The 18,895-nt window shown below is 48.3% G+C and overlaps 2 protein-coding genes across 3 annotated transcripts; one reads left to right on the plus strand and one right to left on the minus strand.

Moving 5' to 3' along the window:
- The first annotated feature begins 4,841 nt into the window (after nt 1-4,841).
- On the plus strand, nt 4,842-5,633 carry MCCD1 (mitochondrial coiled-coil domain 1). The gene is made up of 2 exons (XM_004695097.1): nt 4,842-5,009; nt 5,445-5,633. The coding sequence occupies exons 1-2, from the start codon at nt 4,842-4,844 to the stop codon at nt 5,631-5,633; spliced, it is 357 nt and encodes a 118-aa protein (XP_004695154.1).
- Nucleotides 5,634-5,909: 276 nt separating this feature from the next.
- Nucleotides 5,910-17,627, minus strand: DDX39B (DEAD (Asp-Glu-Ala-Asp) box polypeptide 39B). Of its 2 annotated transcripts, none has more exons than XM_004695112.2 (11): nt 17,530-17,627; nt 15,894-16,234; nt 14,991-15,118; nt 14,376-14,468; nt 11,567-11,750; nt 10,501-10,619; nt 8,382-8,513; nt 6,937-7,046; nt 6,695-6,839; nt 6,412-6,559; nt 5,910-6,153 (listed from the first exon to the last, which is right to left on the minus strand). In XM_004695112.2, the coding sequence occupies exons 2-11, from the start codon at nt 16,102-16,104 to the stop codon at nt 6,137-6,139; spliced, it is 1,287 nt and encodes a 428-aa protein (XP_004695169.1). In that variant the 5' UTR covers nt 16,105-16,234; nt 17,530-17,627; the 3' UTR covers nt 5,910-6,136. The 2 variants fall into 2 exon arrangements, with proteins under 2 accessions (XP_004695169.1, XP_012589881.1); XM_012734427.1 differs by lacking the exon at nt 17,530-17,627 and adding an exon at nt 16,885-16,979.
- Between the last annotated feature and the right edge of the window lie 1,268 nt (nt 17,628-18,895).

Genomic DNA, 18,895 nt, shown 5'->3' on the forward strand with positions numbered 1-18,895 from the left:
AGCCATATGCTGAATTCTACTCCCCAAAGTGATGGTATTTGGAAGTGGGGCCTTTGGAGATGATCAGGTGATGAGGGAGGGCCTCACAAGTGGGGTTAGTGTCCCTGTGAGACGCTCCAGAGAGCTCCCCACCACGGCCACCACAGGAGGGCACAGTGGGAGAACAGCTGTCTATGAACAGGGAGAGAGCCCTGGAATTTGCTGGCACCTTCTCAGACTCTAGGACTGAGAAATACATTTCTGTGTATGTCAGTTTATGATGCTCTGTTATCATAGACCAAATGGACAAGGTGTTCAAAAGCCAGGAGACTGTTCCCCTGAGTCCATGTGGTACAGTGTCACCTCAGCTGCCATCTGGGCGACAGTGCCCATGACCCTAACCTGGTGGACACAGCTCCTGGCCCAAGAGACATCAGAGGCAGGTAGTGGCCGGCACCGCCTGTGCGGTGAGAGGCTAAGGAAATGGAGATGGAATGATAGTGCCAAATACACACAAATCACAGGAGACCCCTGTTTGAACAGAATTGTGTCCCCCCGCTATCCACAGATTGAAGTCCTACCCCTCAATATGATTGTACTGAGAGATGCAGCCTTTGTAAAGATAATTAAGGTTAAATGAGGTCAGAAAACTGGAGCCCTAAGCTGACAAAACTGGTGGTTAGGACCAGTGTCAGAAACCTCCTCCTGCCGCCTGGACACCCCCCACACACACACCCAGGAAACACCATGTGAGGACATGTGAAGTCCCCTCTACAAGTCAGGAAGGGAACCTTCATCAGAAACCAGCAACCTAATACCTTGATCTTGCCTCCAAGTTTTCTATGCTAGAGAACATATTTTTTAAAGATTTATTTATTTATACATACAGAAATGGGGTACAGGCCAGAGATGCAGGGCGTGAGAGGATTCACCAGAGACAGAGAAGGGAGCAGAACAGGCAGATGTACTAAAATACACTGCTGAGGGGAGCTGCAGGTGGGTCAGGAGAGGTCTGCTGTGCCCTGTGGGTCAGCTCCCTGGCTGGGGATTGAACTCATGCTGTAGTGGCTGTGATAATTTCATAGTGCTGTGCTTAACCCATGGGCTACCAGGGAGGACCCTAGAAAACAGATTTCTGTTTAACCACCTGGGGTGTGGTGTTTGGTGGCGGCAGCCCGAGCAGACCAAGGCAACTTCCAGACCAAAATCCAGGCAATTCTCCCTTTCAGCCTCAGACCCACCCAGCTTTACAGGACTGGGAACAGCATATATTCACGTATTCATTCATGAATGTTCAGTAACTGTTCTGTGCCAGGCATGGTTCTTGGCCTTGTGATCATTTCATGAAGTCAGGAAAAACAAACTCCTGCTTTCCTGATGCTCCCCCCTGACAGGAAGACAGACAATAAATGAGAACATCACAGGACTAGGAAAGTGTGACAGGTGTTCTCATCCATCCCTTGGTAACAATGCCCCAAATACCAGCATCTCTTATTCCCCTCCTTCTGCAGGGTGACGGGTCAGTGGCAGCTTTTCTGCTTCATATACCCAGGCTGGGGGTGCAGTGCTTCAGAACACCCCAAGAGGGTCCCTCCCAGGACAGTGGGTGGTCCTGGCTGCAGGCTGGGAGCTCAGTGGGGCTGCTAACTACGTGGTGTTTAGCTCGGCTACTGGGTTCCAGGAGGGAGTGTCCCATGTGGATGACCACATGGGGATCTGGTGTCAGAACCTCAGCTTTGAAAAAGTGTCACTGTCCCTAAGCTCTTCACAGATCAAGGGGAGGGAGGTGGCCACACCCCTAGGTAGGAGGTGTTGGGGTCACACTGCAGAAGAGCATGTGGTGTTAATGAGCACCTATTGGGGCTCATTTCTGTTGTGTCAGAAAGTGATAGGAGAGAGAAAATCTCCTGCAGAGTAGCCGAGTGGCCAACCCACCGAGCAAGCAGATGGGAGGGGCATTGTAAACAAGTGGTCAGGGTGGGCCTCCCTGGGTGATGGTTGAGCTGAGTTGAAGCAGGAGAGACCGCATCTACAGGGGTTCGCAGGGACACCTTCCTGGGTTGCCGCTGTGTGTACCGGGCTGCCCGGGGCAGCCACCAAAGCTGCAGTGGGAACAGAGGGGCTCAGGCGGACAGAACCCTGCAGGGAACTGTGGGGTCCCCCTCCTGCTCTGGCCCTCAGAAGGCCTCCTGGACTGGGGAGGGAGAAGGCCCTCCCCTGGGAGAAAGAGGACGGAGGGGGGGGAGCTGCAGTGGGCAGTTCACTGTCTCCCTGCAGTGTGCCCAGGGTGCTGCTGACCGCCATGAGGCCCCTGAGGCTACCTGTGATGAGGGCACTTCATCTCTGATTTTCCCCCCACCCTCATAACCACCATCTAATCATGAGAAAACTTCAAACTCGAACAAGTGGCACTGCAAAAATTATCTGCCCAGTACTCGTCACAACTTTCAAGGTCATGAAAACAGGTAAAAACTTAGAAACTCAAAAGATCGATTTCCATACAGACACAACAGGGACACATATTAAAGTAGCTGGATGGGATCCTGGAATGAAAAAAAGGGGTGAAATCCAAAACCAGTCTAATGGTTTAGCTAATGGTTTAGCTAATGGTATTCTGCCAGTGTTAGTTTCTTGGCCTTAGCATAGTTTTGTTAGATATTAAGAGAAAGTGGGTGAAAGGTGGAAGGGACCTCTGTGCTAGCTTTACAACATTTCTGTAAATCTAATGTGATTCAAAAAATAACTATAGGGCCCTTCCTGGTGGCGTGGTGGGTTAAAGCATAGCACCGTGAAGCTATCCACAGACACTGCAGCATGAGTTCCATACACAGCCAAGGAGGTAATCGACATGGTGACATGGAGCGGCAGACCTCTCCTGACCCGCCCGCTGCTCCCCTCAGCAGTGTATTTCAGTGGATCTGAGTGTTCTACTCCCCACTGTCTCTGGTGAATCCTCTCAGCCCCCTCAACTCTGGCCTGTACCCCAGAGTTATTCGTAAATAAATCTTAAAAAAACAGGGCCAAGACTCTCACTTGATTAAGACTCCACTAGACATAACCTTCCACAAAGGGAAAAAGAACTAACTCAGAAATAACAAAAAGTTAAGTAAATATACATAGCAACATAAAGCTAGGTGATCAGCTTACCTATATTTATTTTCTCATTTCCATGACTGAGGTCCATAGCACATTCAATAGATTTGATTTGACCCAAATGCCAGCCCTTTCTTCGGTTCTCACAGATGAACAAAGAGAAAACCAGACTATTTTAATTCATGACTACCTGCTGTAAAGTATTGGAAGCTGGTCCATTCTTTATCATCTAAAGAAACTCAGTTGAAATGTCTCATATTCAGGAAGGATACTTTGCTATTTGTGCATCATTTAAACTGTCTTACAGAAGTTATATTTGTTTTTTAGCTAGTAGTCTTGACTTTAATTTATAAAATAACATTTATTTAGAAATTTTTAGTTTAGCTTCAACATTAGTTGTACTGGATAGTCTCATTTATCTGTTATAATGTCCAATAATTAAGACCTTAACCCATGTGTGCACTGTAATTCACATATGAATCATGCATAACCCTCTCACTAAGAAATGAGATTAAGCTTCTTTCCTCAAAAATGTTACAGGGTTCCACATGGCCCAGCAGACCTCTCCTGTCTCACCTGCTGCTCTCAGCTGTATCTCCGTAGATCCACCTGTTCTGCTCCCCACTTTGTCTCTGGTGAATCCTCTCACCCCTCTGCGTCCCTCCCCGCACCCACCACCTCTGGCCTATACCCCAGTTCTACAATAGAGTTCTATTTCCTTTGAAAAGTAGGATCTGGTATTGGGAGAACGCAGATCCTGACCTCACCTACACAGATACAGAAACGAATTGCCCTCTATACGCCCAGAATACACACACACACACACACACACAGAGGTCCTGGCCTCACAGATACAGAAACGAAGTGCCCTCTATATGCCCAGAATACACACACACACACACACACACACGCACACACACGAATTGCCAGCTGCTCCCTCCCCAGCAGTCTGGCCTTCTGAGGCACTTTTCTGATGACTCCCTTTTCCCTGACCACCCAAACTGGAACCCTCAACTCCCTTCCGCGCCACTTCTGCCCACAGCAGTGACTAAGCTCTCCAGACGCTGCAGCAGCCCACCCTGTACATACAGGCTTATACATGCAGGGTGCAGACAGGGTTTTTGTTGCAGGCCAGAGTCCGAAGGGACAAACCCTGCTTCTGCAAAGCTGGAAACCTGTGCCAGCGTCACATGCTGTCAGGAGCCAGGATACAAGTGACAAGATGCCGCCTAGGGACCAGAGAAGGCAAACACCACAACAAGCAACAACCACAAGGCCACTGTGGGCCAGCAAGCAAAGGAGAAATGGCAGAAATTGGTACTTGAGCCACGTCAGTGGTAAAGATTCCCAGTCAGGCACACCAGCCTTTGCATACCCCAGGCTTTTCCAACCAGCCATGCAGCCTTGAATAAACTGGCCCAGCAAAGCCACACACACCCCACGCACCCCACCCCCACTTGCTGACCACCACTGCTGAACAGAATTCCTCACCTACAACCCCACAACGGAATTCCCACCTTGCAGAACTAAAGGGAGCCAGATACAGCGCTAGACCCCTGGTGGGCAGGCAGCGCCAGTGCTCTAAAGCGAGCCCTGCCTGAACAGCCAGGACACTTGGGGCACAGGAGTTCCAGCATTCAGGCTGGGAGGGCGGTGGGGGCAGCAGAGCAGAGCAGGGGCCGGGCCAGGCACTGAAGCGACGCCCAGGCCTGGAGGGAACCAGTTCCTGCTGACTGCTGGGCAGCTCAGACAGACCTGCCTTGCCTGCCATGGTCCTTCCTCTGCGCTGGCTGTCCCGATGGCGCCCTCACCTCCTCCAGCCTTCCTGGCCCCTGGCACTCCAGGGATCCTGGAGGTGCTGGTCGCAGAGCCCCAACGCAACCACAAGAGAGCCACCTGACTCCACAGGGAGCGGGAAGATACGGTCACCCCCAGGGGTAAGTGGCACGACATGGGGGTGGGGGGCTGGAGGGTGTATGGGGAGCACACTTTTAATTCCTCCCTGTACCACAGCCTGCAGGTAAGTCACCCCCATGCCTGAGCTTGCTCCAACTCAATTCTTCAGCACCTCCCCCACTCCATTTTAGACCCAGGACTCCCCCCTCCCTTCCCCAAGTCCAGAGAGTCCTTGAAAAGGAATTTCCCTCAGTTAATTATTTCCCAGGGGGAGGTACACCCTGTCCTCCCCTTCCTATGACCCAGATTCCTGTACTAGCTTTACAGCCCCCAGGCCAGATACTTAACTGCCTCCTATGTCCAAGCAGCACAGATGACCTTAAAACAGGCAGAAAACTGGGGAGAGGCAATTCCGACCTTCAGAGCCTCTGGCCCTGGCCCCACCTGGCTGATGCACCCTCCCTATGCCCATCCAGGGTCCCCAGCCCCACCCCACAGCTGAGCTGGCCCAGGCTGAGGAGCTGCTGGAGCAGCAGCTGGAGCTGTACCAGGCCATGCTGGAGGGGCAAGAAGGGGCCTGGGAAGCCCAGGCCCTGGTGCTCAAAATCCAGAAGCTGAAGCAACAGATGAGGAGACACCGTGAGAGCCTGCGAGATGATGCCTGATCTTCTCAAGTTTCCATTTCACCCTCCAACATGAAGTATTATGCATCTGGGCATCCCCCAAGCCACTAAGGACAACAGAAGACACCTCCAGAGGGCAAAGGCCTGGGTAGTCAGGAGCCATGGCCTCCAGTCTTTTCAGCCACACACCACCCCCCCCGCCCCTGATCCTGCAACCACGGCTCCCAAGTGGGGCGTACCACCCCTACAGGAATATACCCTGATCACGCCCTTAATCACCTCACCCCAAAGCCAATAAAGGGACGAGGCGCTTACAGATACCACAGACACATGTGTTTTTTAGTTTTGTTAAAAAAAAGTTTTGACAAATCAGGAAATGAGGGCTTGGGAGTGGTGGTGATGCAAAAGAGGGAAGCCAAAGGTGGGGCAGTGGGGGTTGGGGGCCTTCAGGGATAGGTGGCAGTAGTGTCTCCTTCATCCCCATGCCTGGTGTCCTCTATGAAGAGGGACGGACGGTCACACTCCAGAATGGGTGGGCGAGTCCTCTACCGCGTCTGTTCAACTGAAGAGAAAACACGGCAGGGTTAGGTGAGACACGGGAAAGGAGGCTGCAGAAACACTTGCCCACACCTGCAGGTGTGTGTGCAATGTTCAAGATTTGGGGGTGGGGAAAGAAATCATGTGGCAAGAGTAAGAGACCCCACAAAGAGGGGGAGGCTGGCGAGCCCAGGTGTCTGTTATGTATACAAGATGGAGACGAACACGCCAAGGGACAAGCAGAATTGGGGGGGGGGCCCTAGCCTCACGCCCCGATACTTACTGTAGGAGGAGATGTCTATCTCATCAGGCAGCTCACTAATATTGACCTCAAAGCGATCCTGCACATCATTGAGGATCTTGGCATCATTTTCATCTGACACGAAGGTAATGGCCAAGCCTTTGGTGCCAAACCGGCCAGCTCTGGCCACCTGCAGGAGACAGGGTGGGGATGAAGACGCCAAAGGGAAGCGTCCCAAAGGCACAGGGAGGAAAACTAAGCATGAGCATTTACACAGGAGAGGGTGGGAGGACGCCTACAGCGTCTGCCTGGGCATGGGACTCACCCGATGCAGGTAGGTGTCGGAATCCTCAGGCATGTCATAATTGAAAGCAATGTTCACCCGCTCGATGTCCATGCCTCGGCCGAACAAGTTGGTGGCCACAAGAATTCGTCGCTGAAAATCTTTAAACTGCTGATACCGAGAAAGCCTTTATGGTAAAGGAAATTAGACAAATGTAAGCGATCCCCCTTCTCTCAATGGTGTTTCCCCGCCAAGGACACAGATACCTACCCTCCCTGACTCACCTCTCCTCCTGGGGCATCCCGCGGTGGATGGCAATGGCTGGGAAGTTCTGCTCCACCAGGAGCTGGGCCAGGGCAATGCAGCGCTGCACAGACTTCACAAAGATCACCACCTGTGTGTGTGTGTGTGTGTGTGTGCATGTGTGCAACAGTGGCCGGAATGTGGGTCCACGAAAGTGTATGAGAAAAATTAGGAGAAGGGAGTTTTCAATAATCACACTCTCTAAAGAAATCTCTCTTAACCTCGATTATGTATTTCTTCTCCTCTTTAAAAATTAATACAACCTTTCTCTCTCACTGACAGTTTCCCAAGCAGTTATGATGCACAGGTATAACCAAAACAGTAACCAAAAGAATTATCAAATACATTAGGAGACAAAAATTAATCTACCTCATGAAAAAATAGCAAACAGTAGTCAATTTTACAGTATTCCCAAACATCAAAACATCACATATAAACAACATATTCTAGAAAACAGGTTTTAGTGCAAATAAACCATTCAAAAGTCAAAGTGATCAAATGCTGCTTCTTGGTGTCAAAGAAAAAAGAATTTCCAGAACCTATTCCTTAGCTGATGGAAATATAAAATTGTGTAGCTGCTTTGAAAAAGTCTCACAGTTCCTCAAAAGATTAATTCCATTCTAACAGATAGACCCAACAGAAATAAAAACGTGTGACCACAGAAAAACGTATACAAATGTTCAGAGCACTTCACAACAGCAGGTTAAGTAGAAACTATCTACAAACTAATGAACTGAGTAAGTAAGTAAATCTGGCATTTATCCATACAACAAAACATTGATTGGCTTTGAAAACTGATTTACTAAATACACATAATTGGTCAACAAACCTTGAAAACATTATGTCAAGTGAAACCAGCCAGTCACAAAGCCCACATATTCCAGGATTTCATTTCATTTATATGGAATGTCCAGGCAAATCCAGAGACAAATCTTATGGTGGTTGCCCAGGGCTGGAAAAGCTGAAGGGTGACTGCTACTGGGCAGTCTCTTTGGGAGGTGTGAGTGTCCTAAGTGATTATTGTTGACAGCTGCACAGTATACTAGAACCACAGAATTTCACACTTTAAATGGTTGATTTGTATGTCTGCAAATTTAATCTTTAATGAAATCATCATTAAAAATGAAAGGGCAAGGGGAAAAAAGAACCTAACAGATCTAAGATACATGAGTTTTGAATTTAAGAACCTTCAAGGATTTGAACTCATTTTTAATTACCTGTGTCAGCCAGGTAACGCAGTTCCCAGCCTGTTCATGCTCCCCCAAGAGACTGATCTGACATCCTTGGTTTGAAATTATTTCACTTAAAGGATTTCTTCACTCCTCTCACATCACATTATGTGGTTTCACTTAAAAAAGGGAATGTCTATGTAGGTTTCTGCTACAGTTGAAGACACACTCACTCCTGTTTTGGACCTTGAACTGACCTGGTTGAACTCAAGGACATCCAGAAGGTCAAAGAGCTTCCGGTTCTTCTCGTTGTCCTTCAGTTTCACGTAGTACTGCTGCAACCCGTGCAGCGTCAGCTTCGTCTCATCATCCACGAAGATCTCCATTGGCTGGGGGGGAGGGGGGAGGAAGGGGGTGGGGAACGGGAGGAGGGCAGAGTGGGGGGGTTAAACCTGGGGGGGTGGAGGAAGTTGATCTCCAATACACCCCATGGGGGGATGGGGAGAAGAGAAATTTGAAAACCCCACCCCATCCCCCAAAAACACCCACAATTTAATGTGGTCTCTTCCACCTCAGATCTAATCCTTCCTATCAGTTGCGCTTTAAAGACTGCCCAACTGAAAACTGTCATGGAAAAGGATGTTTGCAGACAGGATGAGGAGCAGTGAAACCACCCAACAGCAAGATGTCTTTACTGCAAATGGAGGTGGTGCAGGACCAAAATAACAGGTGACTTTTCTCAGAGGGAGCACATGAGCCAACATTTGAAAAATGGTAACTCGAGATCAGAGGAACTCCACCAGAAATGATTATAATATGGGGGAGAGGACAAGGACTGCTCCACAATGGTTCTCGGGACTAGGAGAATCAGATTCATGTTAGGAAGGTTCATGTCATTAAGGTCAGAATGCAATGGACCTTAAAGGAGAGCAAAAGACTACTCAAGTGAGTAATAACTTGCCCTCAGACCACAAGGAAATATTTCTGGATCAGTCTCTGTCCTAAGTCAAGCCAGCTACAATGTTACAAAGAAAGTATTAAGTGGTGCTAAGAAACAAATAACACAGCAGCAAACATGTATTCAGCTCTTAAAAACAAACAAAAAAAAATCCCACAAAACCCTTGAAGGGGAGGAAGGTAGCATTAAAAAAAAAAAAAAAATCAACATTAAGACTCAACTCCAGAGTCCAAACTTCCAGCACTCGTCACTAATTTGAGCACATAGTTAACGTGAGCTCCAAGGTCCAGGACTGTGCCTGTGTTGTGTGTGATGGAAGAAAACCAGCTCAACCCCAGAAGGGGGCTAGCAAAGGCTTTCCAAAGAGAAGTTCCACGGCCTCCTTCACATCTAACTCAGCCCCAACTACAGCCAAAGATAAGACTCATCACCCCAGAGAACAGAGCGAGGAGGGAAAGAACACACTCCCACTGTTTCTCTGTGGGCCCCGTCTGCCTCCAACCCCAAGAGCCACCTGGGTATCCCAAGTGGAGCGCCTCACTTTACCGATGCCATATCCCTCTCTTCTAAGTATTAAAAAAATGCTTGAAAAAAGAAAAAAATCTACCACCCCAATCAGGACACCCCTCCCCCCAACACATATCAGGGGAAAACAGGGAGCACGGCACGCCTTGGGTTCAGGAAAAAAACCGGGAACGGAAAAAGAGGCTGGCTGGGTCCTCAGCTTCCTGGTCAGGTTCCCCGCGGCCTCCGCTGCCGCCATCCACCGCCGGTGCCGTCCGCATTCCCCCGCCGCGCCACGGTGCTTCTCTGCCGCCGGCTCTCATCAACCGAGGTTTCCAGGTGGGTGCGAGGAGGTACGATGGGAAGGAGTAGGGGATGGGGCTGAGGTGCCAGAGGCCCCCACCCCTGGAGGTGGGGAGGGAGTGGATTCCCGTGCGCTGCTTGCTCTTCTTTTGGACATGCCCTGCCATCTGTCTGTCCCTCTCTTGCTCTCCTGCCACCGGGAGGTTCTGAGTTTTGGGGCACAAAGGCTCCAGTTGTATGCTTGATGCCACCTTGAGGGTGCGTGACTGTAGGGGGTATGTAGGAGACAATGGGTGGGTGGTAGGGCAGAAAATCCTGCCCTCCCCCAAAGAGAAGAGGTTCAAAAATGCCGTGATTTAAAAAAAAAAGTCGAACACTACCCGCTCTCACGTTAACCCGACCAAGTCTTCCGGAGTTTCCCTGGCGCCCGCGCAGACCCTGACGCTAACTGTCTCTGCCTCTGGGTGTCTCTTCAAGGAGTCATTGCTCTCTGATGGGCACATGCCCCCTTCTTGGAGCTTGAAGGACAAGGGAGTCTGGAGGAAGAGGGCGCGGCAGGGGAGGAGGCAGCGGGCGGGGAGTGGAGGGAGAGAAGGTAGAAGGGTATTTACGTCTTGCATGAACTTGCGGCAGACTGGACGGATCTCTTTGCTCAAGGTGGCACTGAACATCATGACCTGCTTCTCATGGGGGGTCATGCGAAAAATTTCCTGGACATCCCGACGCATGTCTACAGGAAAATGAGAAAGAAAAAAAGTACAGTAAGAAAAAAGCATATCTGAAAAAGGCCAGAAGCCTCCCAAAGGAGGCGAGGACTACTGAAGTGGGTAAGCAAGAGAACTACTCTAGACAAATATTCTTCTCAGGGCTCTATCCTGTTTTCTCCCATCACCATAAAAATCAGATCCACAATCCTTAATAGTAACGTCCAGGAAGGAGTAACACATAACGAAGACAGCGCTTGGAGCTAACTATCGAGGAAAAAGCTTGAAACCCAAAGCCCGTTAACTAGGAAGTGGGAATGCAGCGAGCTGCAGCAGCTGACCAGCGTTCTTCCCACACCTCCCCACCAGCCCCGGCCCCCATCGTGCACCTATCACACGCTGGCTGTCTGAGTTCACATTTCCTGTGGCTCAGGCCTTCTTATCCCATCAGGCAAGTGTGATACTCTCTACCTGGACCTCCCATAACCCATGTCACCGGCATTAGGTTCACTTCCTCTCTTGCGCTAAATTAGATTCCTTACAGAAAACTATTTTTATAACCCCACACCACACTCATTAGACTAATCCCAGAAGTCTAGAGACCTAGTCAACTGTGAGCTCTGATACACGCTGAACTGAAGATGCCAGGACTGCCTCCTCCTTCAGGTTAGGTGACACCTGACACCCAGCGTAGAATCTGGAAGGGTAGGAGTGACTACGTCCTAGAGCAGCAAAGTCTCTACTCTCAAAAATAAAGAAAAACGTATCGTAAAAAGAACATAACCCCCCTTTCCCTTATCACCAAAGCTGTTCAAAAAAGAACAAAAACCAAGCAGGGAAGCCAGAGCCATCAGTCATGGGTGATAGATCAAGAGTCGTCCCAGCACCGAAGTGCTCACGTAGCAAATAAGCATCATTTGGCTCCAAAGGGCAACAGCCAGACCACTAGCCCAGGCCCGGCACCGCCACTCACCGAGCTGTTCAAGCATCTTGTCACACTCATCCAAGATAAAGTGTTTTATGTGTTTGAGATTGAGGCTCTTATTTCGAGCCAGGGCTAGGATGCGGCCAGGGGTCCCCACGACGATATGCGGGCAGTTCTTCTTCAGCACCTCTTCATCCTTCTTGATAGACAAACCACCAAAAAACACTGCGACCTGCCAACCGGGGAGAAAAGGGTCTCATAATCACAAGGAAGAAAGATCCCAATCTCCCCACTTCCCAGTATTTCATATGGACAAAACAATTCTTAGGATAACGCAACAGTAAGAGGAACACTGGAGTCCCCAATCTACAATTGTATCCACTGAAAGCTGATAAGAAAAGTCACTTGCCCAAAGCAACACAGCTAATTTGAGCAGTCAGAACTAGCACTTATTTCTTCTGATTTAACGCAACAATCTTTCTCCCCATGACTCTAAGGCCAGGACTCACTGCAAAATTTAGTGACACCAGCAAGAAATCATCAATGTAAAGGACCACAAAAACCTCACATTTCCCCAGCAAACCCAGATTTTGAATAGCTTCCAAATAAACACTATGGAATTACTGTGGCTAACTGTACTACTTCCTGTTATTCAACTCACTGAGGCTCTGGGCCTTACCACAGAAACAACACCAGAAACTCCTAGTTTCTCGGTAGGAAAAGATCAATCAATTGCACTGTCATGACTCTAATTCTATGTAGAGTAAACTTACAATCACTAACTGTGGAACAATCATATTTGGAACAAAACAAAAGTAAACATTATCACCTATGACAAATTTTGGCCAAAAAATGTTTTTTAACGTTAAGCTTTCATGCGTAAATTTTAGTTTATAAGAAATACAGGGAGGGGCCCTTCCTGGAGGTGCAACACTATAATGCTAAGCACTAGAATGCTAACCACAACCCCTTCAACATGAGTTCTATCTATGTGGGGTGATCCACATAGCGTGACAGATTCTGCCTCAACCGCTACTCCTCCCCTCAGCAATGTACTTTGTCACTGCCTATTCTGCTCCCCATTGTCTGCAGTGAATCCTCTACTACAGCATCTGCGCCTTTGGCGTACCCTAGATCTATATGGGTAAATAAACACATCTTTAAAAAAAAAAGAGAGAGAAATGAGAAAGCCAACCACCACAGGGAACCAAACAAAATGAAGAGACAAAATATTCTGTGGAACTAGCTCAGCCTCTTGAACAAATCACTGTAGCCTAACAGTATGTCATGACAACATGCATTTAACACAGGAACATTCTTCTGAGTGGCACAAGGGTGATGAATTAAGACCCTGGAGGAAGTACACAATATTGAGCTCAATACTAAGCTCTGCAAGAAATGTTTCCATAATCCAACAATAGAAACTGTTTCCTAGTTTTCAAGTTTTAGAAGCAAGAAGCAACCTATAGACAAAACTGCCGGGCAAAAAAATTGCTACAGTCTCAAAAATTAATACAGATATATCACAATGTAGACACACATTCAATGTATTCAAGTAATTTTAAAGGAATTTCAGTTTATAGTACTTTTTAGTACTGGGAGAAAGAAAACCAATTAAGCTAAACAATCCTTCATGAAAGCAAGTCAAAAGTTAATTTCTTAAACTTATGGCTTCTCAGAACCATAAAAAAAGGATTAACAAATGATTCTTTTATATGAAACAGGATTAGGATTATTATGAGGCCTTCCAGATTATCATACACAAGTACATCACTGCTTACTTTGGTTTCTGAGAAATTACTTTCAGTTAAAGGGTGTGACTTAAACACACCTAGATCCTTTAAAACACAAAGCAATGAGTAGAAAAGAGAATGCTAACAATCTGCAAGAAAGTACTGCTACCCAAAAAGATGGGCAAAAAGTTATACATCAGGGCCCTCCCTGGTGTCAGTGGTTTATTTAAGCACAGCAGTGCACCAGCTTCGGTGCAAGTTCCATCCCCGCCCCAGAGCTGACCCACATGGCGCGGCAGACCTCTCCTGTCTCACCCGCTGCTCCCCTCAGCAGTGTACTTGTCAGTCTGCCTGCTCTGTTCCCACTGTCTCTGGTGAATCCTCTCACTGCCCCTGTACCTCTGGCCTATACCCCAGCTCTGCTTGCATAAATAAATAAATGTTGAAAAAATAGTTGTAAATCAGTGTTCTCACGTTCCCTTGAAGGCCTGGTTAGAAAGCACGTCTACACCTGATTGGTGTGGGGTGGAACCTACATAATCTTATGTTCCCAATAGGCTCCCAAATGATGCTGAAACTACTGGCCTGGAACCACTAGGTGGACATCAAGGTTACATAATGGAAAACAACTCAAGCCAACACTCTTGTGGTGCCCAGATAGCTTTCAACGTCCTGCCACGCCAACATTCACAATATACTGGAGATGTTTTGCAGCTCCCAGGCTTTGCTCGGCACACAACTCAAAATTCTCAGACTGTCAACCAAAAGCAGTGAAGTAATTCAAAGTCAGTGGAAGTTGCAAGAAAAAGGCGGCATGAGGCACGCCCTCCACAGCCCAGTCAGGCTGCACAGGCCAGTCACATGACGTGAAAACAAACAAAACGAGTTTCTTTAAAGACAGGATCTAACATGCACCTCAAATTATAAAGTATATCCAAATGAACCCAAGATTTTATTAAATCTCTTGTAGTTAAGGCTTAGAGGAGCTTACTGCTATGTGCACACTGAGGATGTGTACAGATAGTTAACATCCATGGGAGTAAAGGCTGCAAATCTACACACAGGTCTACAATGCCTCCACTCCCCAGGCCCTCCCTCTCCCAGGGTGCTTTACTGTGGCTTACCTTGACATTGGGCATGTATTTAGAGAAGCGCTCATACTCCTTGCTGATTTGAAAAGCCAGTTCCCGAGTGTGGCACATCACCAGCACAGACACCTGTGGGAGATGGAGAATGTGATAAACTTACACTCTGGGGAAATAACACAAAAACATACCTGGCGGATAATAAATAATTTCAATTTTGAAATAGCAATCATTAACGCTGTGATTACTATGAAACATTTCCCGCAGTTGTCAATCAAGGGTATAGAGGCCATCTGACCATTCCTCTAATTGTTCCCTGTAACTCAAAAAGCAATCACTCTTCCCCCAAACATTCCTAACCAAAATGCTGGGGGCCTCCCTGGTGGCATAGGGGGCAAGTCTCAGCACTTTCAAGCCATCAGCAGCCACAGCAGCCAAGAGTTTGATCCCTGGCCAGGGAACGGACCCACACGGCCCAGCAGACCTCTCCTGTGTCACTGCTGCTCCCCTCAGCAGAGTAATTCAGTAGATCTGCCTGTTCTGCTCCCCACGCTGTCTCTGGTGAATCCTCTCACCCCATACTCTGGCCTACAACCCAGCTCTTGTATACGTAAATAAATAATCTTTTTTTAAAAAGTGCCTTCCCAAGTGTACCTGTCCAGTAACTGGCTCCAGCTGTTGCAATGTGGCCAGCACAAACACGGCTGTCTTTCCCATGCCAGACTTGGCCTGGCACAGGACATCCATTCCCAGAATGGCCTGAGGGATGCACTCATGCTGAACTAGAAGGGAAAAAAATATGTGACTTCAGTCTCCAGGTAACCCCACAATGTTTTTCACTATTCCAAAGCAATTTGTCACCACTCTATTCTCAAGTTCTTGCCAACTTCCAAGAACCACTTTTACTTTTCTACCTATCTGTTCTATCAATCCAATTTATTCCAAAACCAGATCTATTTCTTGTCAGCTTTCGCCACCTTCTGCTCCAGCCCCTCCCGAGTCCTAATATACCCTCCTGGACCTACCACGAAGCTCACCTTTGGTGCTCCTGGCTGTCCTATATTTTCCTTAATCTGTAAGAATCCATGACATTGAATGTCTGGCACAGGCACTTCTCCTACTTAGGTTGCCATGCTTTGGGTCACATAACCCTGCAACCCTGGACAAAATGAACGACTTAGTACCTGACCCAGAAGTCAATCACCCCATAAAGGTTTCTAGAAACCAGAGTTGGCAGAAAGACTTAACAGTCCAACCAGCTCACTGGAAACTCAAAACCGGGTGTTAAAAGTAACAAAATTAAAAGTAAGCAGAGGAGAAAGCCAGCCAGAGAACAAATGGCAGACTTTTAAATTGCCCTTGGATCACATCCGTGCCATGATGAATTGAAGACCAGCCTATAAAAACCTCTCCTGCTGCTAAATTCATATGTGGTACCTATTTCCTGGTCTAGCCTAAAAATAAATCTGTATTGGCAATCTGAGGAACCACAAACAGATCTGTTTCTTGTACCCTAAAAGAGTCCAATGAGTAGTCTATGCCCAACAGAAAATTTACCTTCTGACGGATGCTCAAAGCCACAGTCTACAATGGCTCGGAGCAACTCTGGCTTGAGTAGAAAGTCACGGAAGCCAGAGCTGTGAATGGAGACATAGGAGCCCTTGACATCCTTCTTGGCAGGGGCCTCAGCCCCATCACCCCCTGCTGCTGTCTCCACCTCATCATCTTCATAGTCCAAGAGCTCATTGTCCACGTCGTTCTCTGCCATCACTGAGCCGGCAGGGAAAGAAGGAAAGGGTCTCTGGGTGGGGTCACTCAGAGTAAGTGGAAACAGGGAAGATCAGAGGCTTGAGGAACAGTAGAGGAACAGAGAGACACACTAGTTCCTGGCAGAAGAGCTGGGGGGAAAAAAATGGGAGACTGATCAGTCCTAGCAGAGCTTTCTGCACCTTTTTTCCATTCCCACACCCTTAGCACTTTCCCTAAACTACAAAACCTTTATCTGGAGAAAATATAACAGAAAAAGCAAACAGAGAAAATGGAGCCTAAAAATGGTCCTTCCCCGGGGAGGTGATTAAAACACATGTTCCCAACAAAAGTAGCAGAAACCAAGAAGATGGAATTTGGAAGAGGAGCTTGTAAATTGCTGATCTGCAAATAGAACAACAGAGAAGATAAAGACTAAGTCACGAAAAGCAGAATATGACAAAAGACTCAAGGTGTACAGGATGGAGATGACAAAAAGCAAAGTCCTGACAATTCCCCCAAGGGGCGCCTTGAGCTTTCCCTGTACCCTCGGGGTGCCCACCGTAACACAGCAGCCATCAGTCCAGGGTGATAGATAAAGGTCATCATGGCGCAAAGCGCTCACTTTTCCAAATGAAAACATCATGTGGCTGCCACAAACTCTGCAGACCCCCCACCCCCGGTACCCTTTTCCCACGCGCTGAAGAAAGCCCTGTGTAATTAACGGTAAGACCGGGGGAGGGGGCGAGAGTGAAGAATTTAAAGAAAATAACTCGGTCGGGGGGGGGGGAGAATAATTCACCTCTCCGTCTTACAAGATGATGCACTGTTGTATTAACTTCACACAACCAAGGAAGTTAATCATTGATACAAGACTTGGTATCCTCGCTCCGGCCTTAACAGAACCTTTACCAAGGGGCCACACGTCTCTGGCGCTACTCCTCGGGAGAGCCTCCTTTCCAAGAAACACACAATGCCATCACTCATGAACATTTGGAAGACACTCCATAAAGGGGTGACCGCAAAATTAGTTAAGCCCAACTAGGCCTACAAACCGGTGCTCCTATTCCCACAGCGGGCGAGCACCCAAAGCGGGTAAGACGAGAAGAGCCCCGCCCTCTGCAAAGGCCGAAGGACAGAGAACGCCTAAGGCCCCCTCTCAAGGCCGCTACAGCCTCCGGTAAACTAGGGGCCCAACCTGGGAGTCGGGAGCAAAGGGAACACAATGGCGTCGGAGCGACCATCTTGGATTGGGCCCCCCAGCTTTCCTACCTCCTCCCCCCAAGAATTCTTTGCTTTCGAAAGGGATGCAAGCAATGAAAGAACGACTCAACTAGGCGCCAGCGGCCAATCCATGGCCTACGGAAAAGATATTAGGAACCCATGCGGCAGGATTGCCGCGGGGTAACGGAGATGGAGACGGATGGTACTGCAGGCCTGAGCTTACCTGAGCAAGGCGAGCGCGTATGGCGGAGGGAACGGGGACGAAGGAGGGAATCTGCCTTCACTTCCGGTTCCCAGCTTCCTTCTACCCGGCTTCCCGCCTTCTCGGCCTCCAGTGCGCAGGTGCAAAGGGCCGGAAGCGGGGCCTTCCACTGTTCTTTCAGTTCCGCGCACTGCGGGGTTGCCCTTAGAGAATGCCTGTGGTAAATATTTTTAAGCCACTCCCAACTGCTCTGCTATTATCAATAACAAAAAAGCATAAAGGATCCTCTCCTGCCGTTATCTTTTTTCACTCGTCTTACTTTTCCCAAGTTCCTCATCTCTTCATTCAGGTTCTCGCCACGTAGGTCTTCTCTTTGGGCACTCTTCAGTGGGCGCTTGAGGAAATCGATGGCGGGAGCTTGCGAGTTCCCACGGGGTCCTTGATCCAGTAGTCAAGGTGACCTGAGGGCGTCGGCGCTGTAGCTTGGAAAAGTCTGACCCCAGCTGCGAGGCGAGAGTGAGCAGGGCTCCGAAACCTTCTAATCTTCCTCCAGCCGTGGGCATGGCAAGCGGCATTTGCCCAAAATAAAGTTGGCCGATGTAGCTGATACCCCAGAGACCTTGAAGCTAGTGGACTGGGGCAGCGAAATCAGGAAGATTTCCCAATCCACTGAGTGGGAGACAGTGTAGATTCTATCCCAGATACTAAAGATTACCGTAGGGCTTGAGGGTTACACAACGTTCCGCATTGTTTTGTTCTTTTTTTTATATTTATATTTATTTATATATACAGAACTGGGTACTGGCCAGAGGGGCAGGGGCGGTGAGAGGATTCACCAGAGAGAGTGGGGAGCAGAATAGGCAGATAGACGAAGTACATTGATGAGGGGAGCAGTGGGCGGGTCAGGAGAGGTCTGCTGTGCCATGTGGGTCACCTCTGGGGCTGGGGATTGAACTCGCACTGAAGTGACGGAGGCTAGCTTGCAGAGCTGTGTCCTAAACCCGTTGCGCCACCAGGGAGGGCCCTGTTTGTTCTTTACCCCACCCCCAGTAGCCCTACAGTTCAGTCTGGATCTTTTTCTGATTGAAGATGTGCTAATAAAATGATACTTGTCCATTCTATAGACAAGTAAACAAATTCAGGGAAATAAAACAAAGTATCCAAAGTAAAACAGCTGGTAAAGTGATAGAGTCACTTTACAATGTAAATACCTTGTTCTCTATTGTATCCTGCCTCCCGGACAATCTAGTTAATAAGTAAGCTATGGATTACCTCCCTGGTGTAGCAGGCTTCTTTTCTGTAGCCAAGAGAAGTAAGTCATCCAAGGATGGTGTCATAGAGGCGTTTTTCCCAGCCCTAAGTATTGATTTATTCAGTATCAACTGCT

The sequence above is a fragment of the Condylura cristata genome, unplaced genomic scaffold, assembly GCF_000260355.1.
Source record: "Condylura cristata isolate star-nosed mole 26May11 unplaced genomic scaffold, ConCri1.0 scaffold00055, whole genome shotgun sequence".
Taxonomy (NCBI): domain Eukaryota; kingdom Metazoa; phylum Chordata; class Mammalia; order Eulipotyphla; family Talpidae; genus Condylura; species Condylura cristata.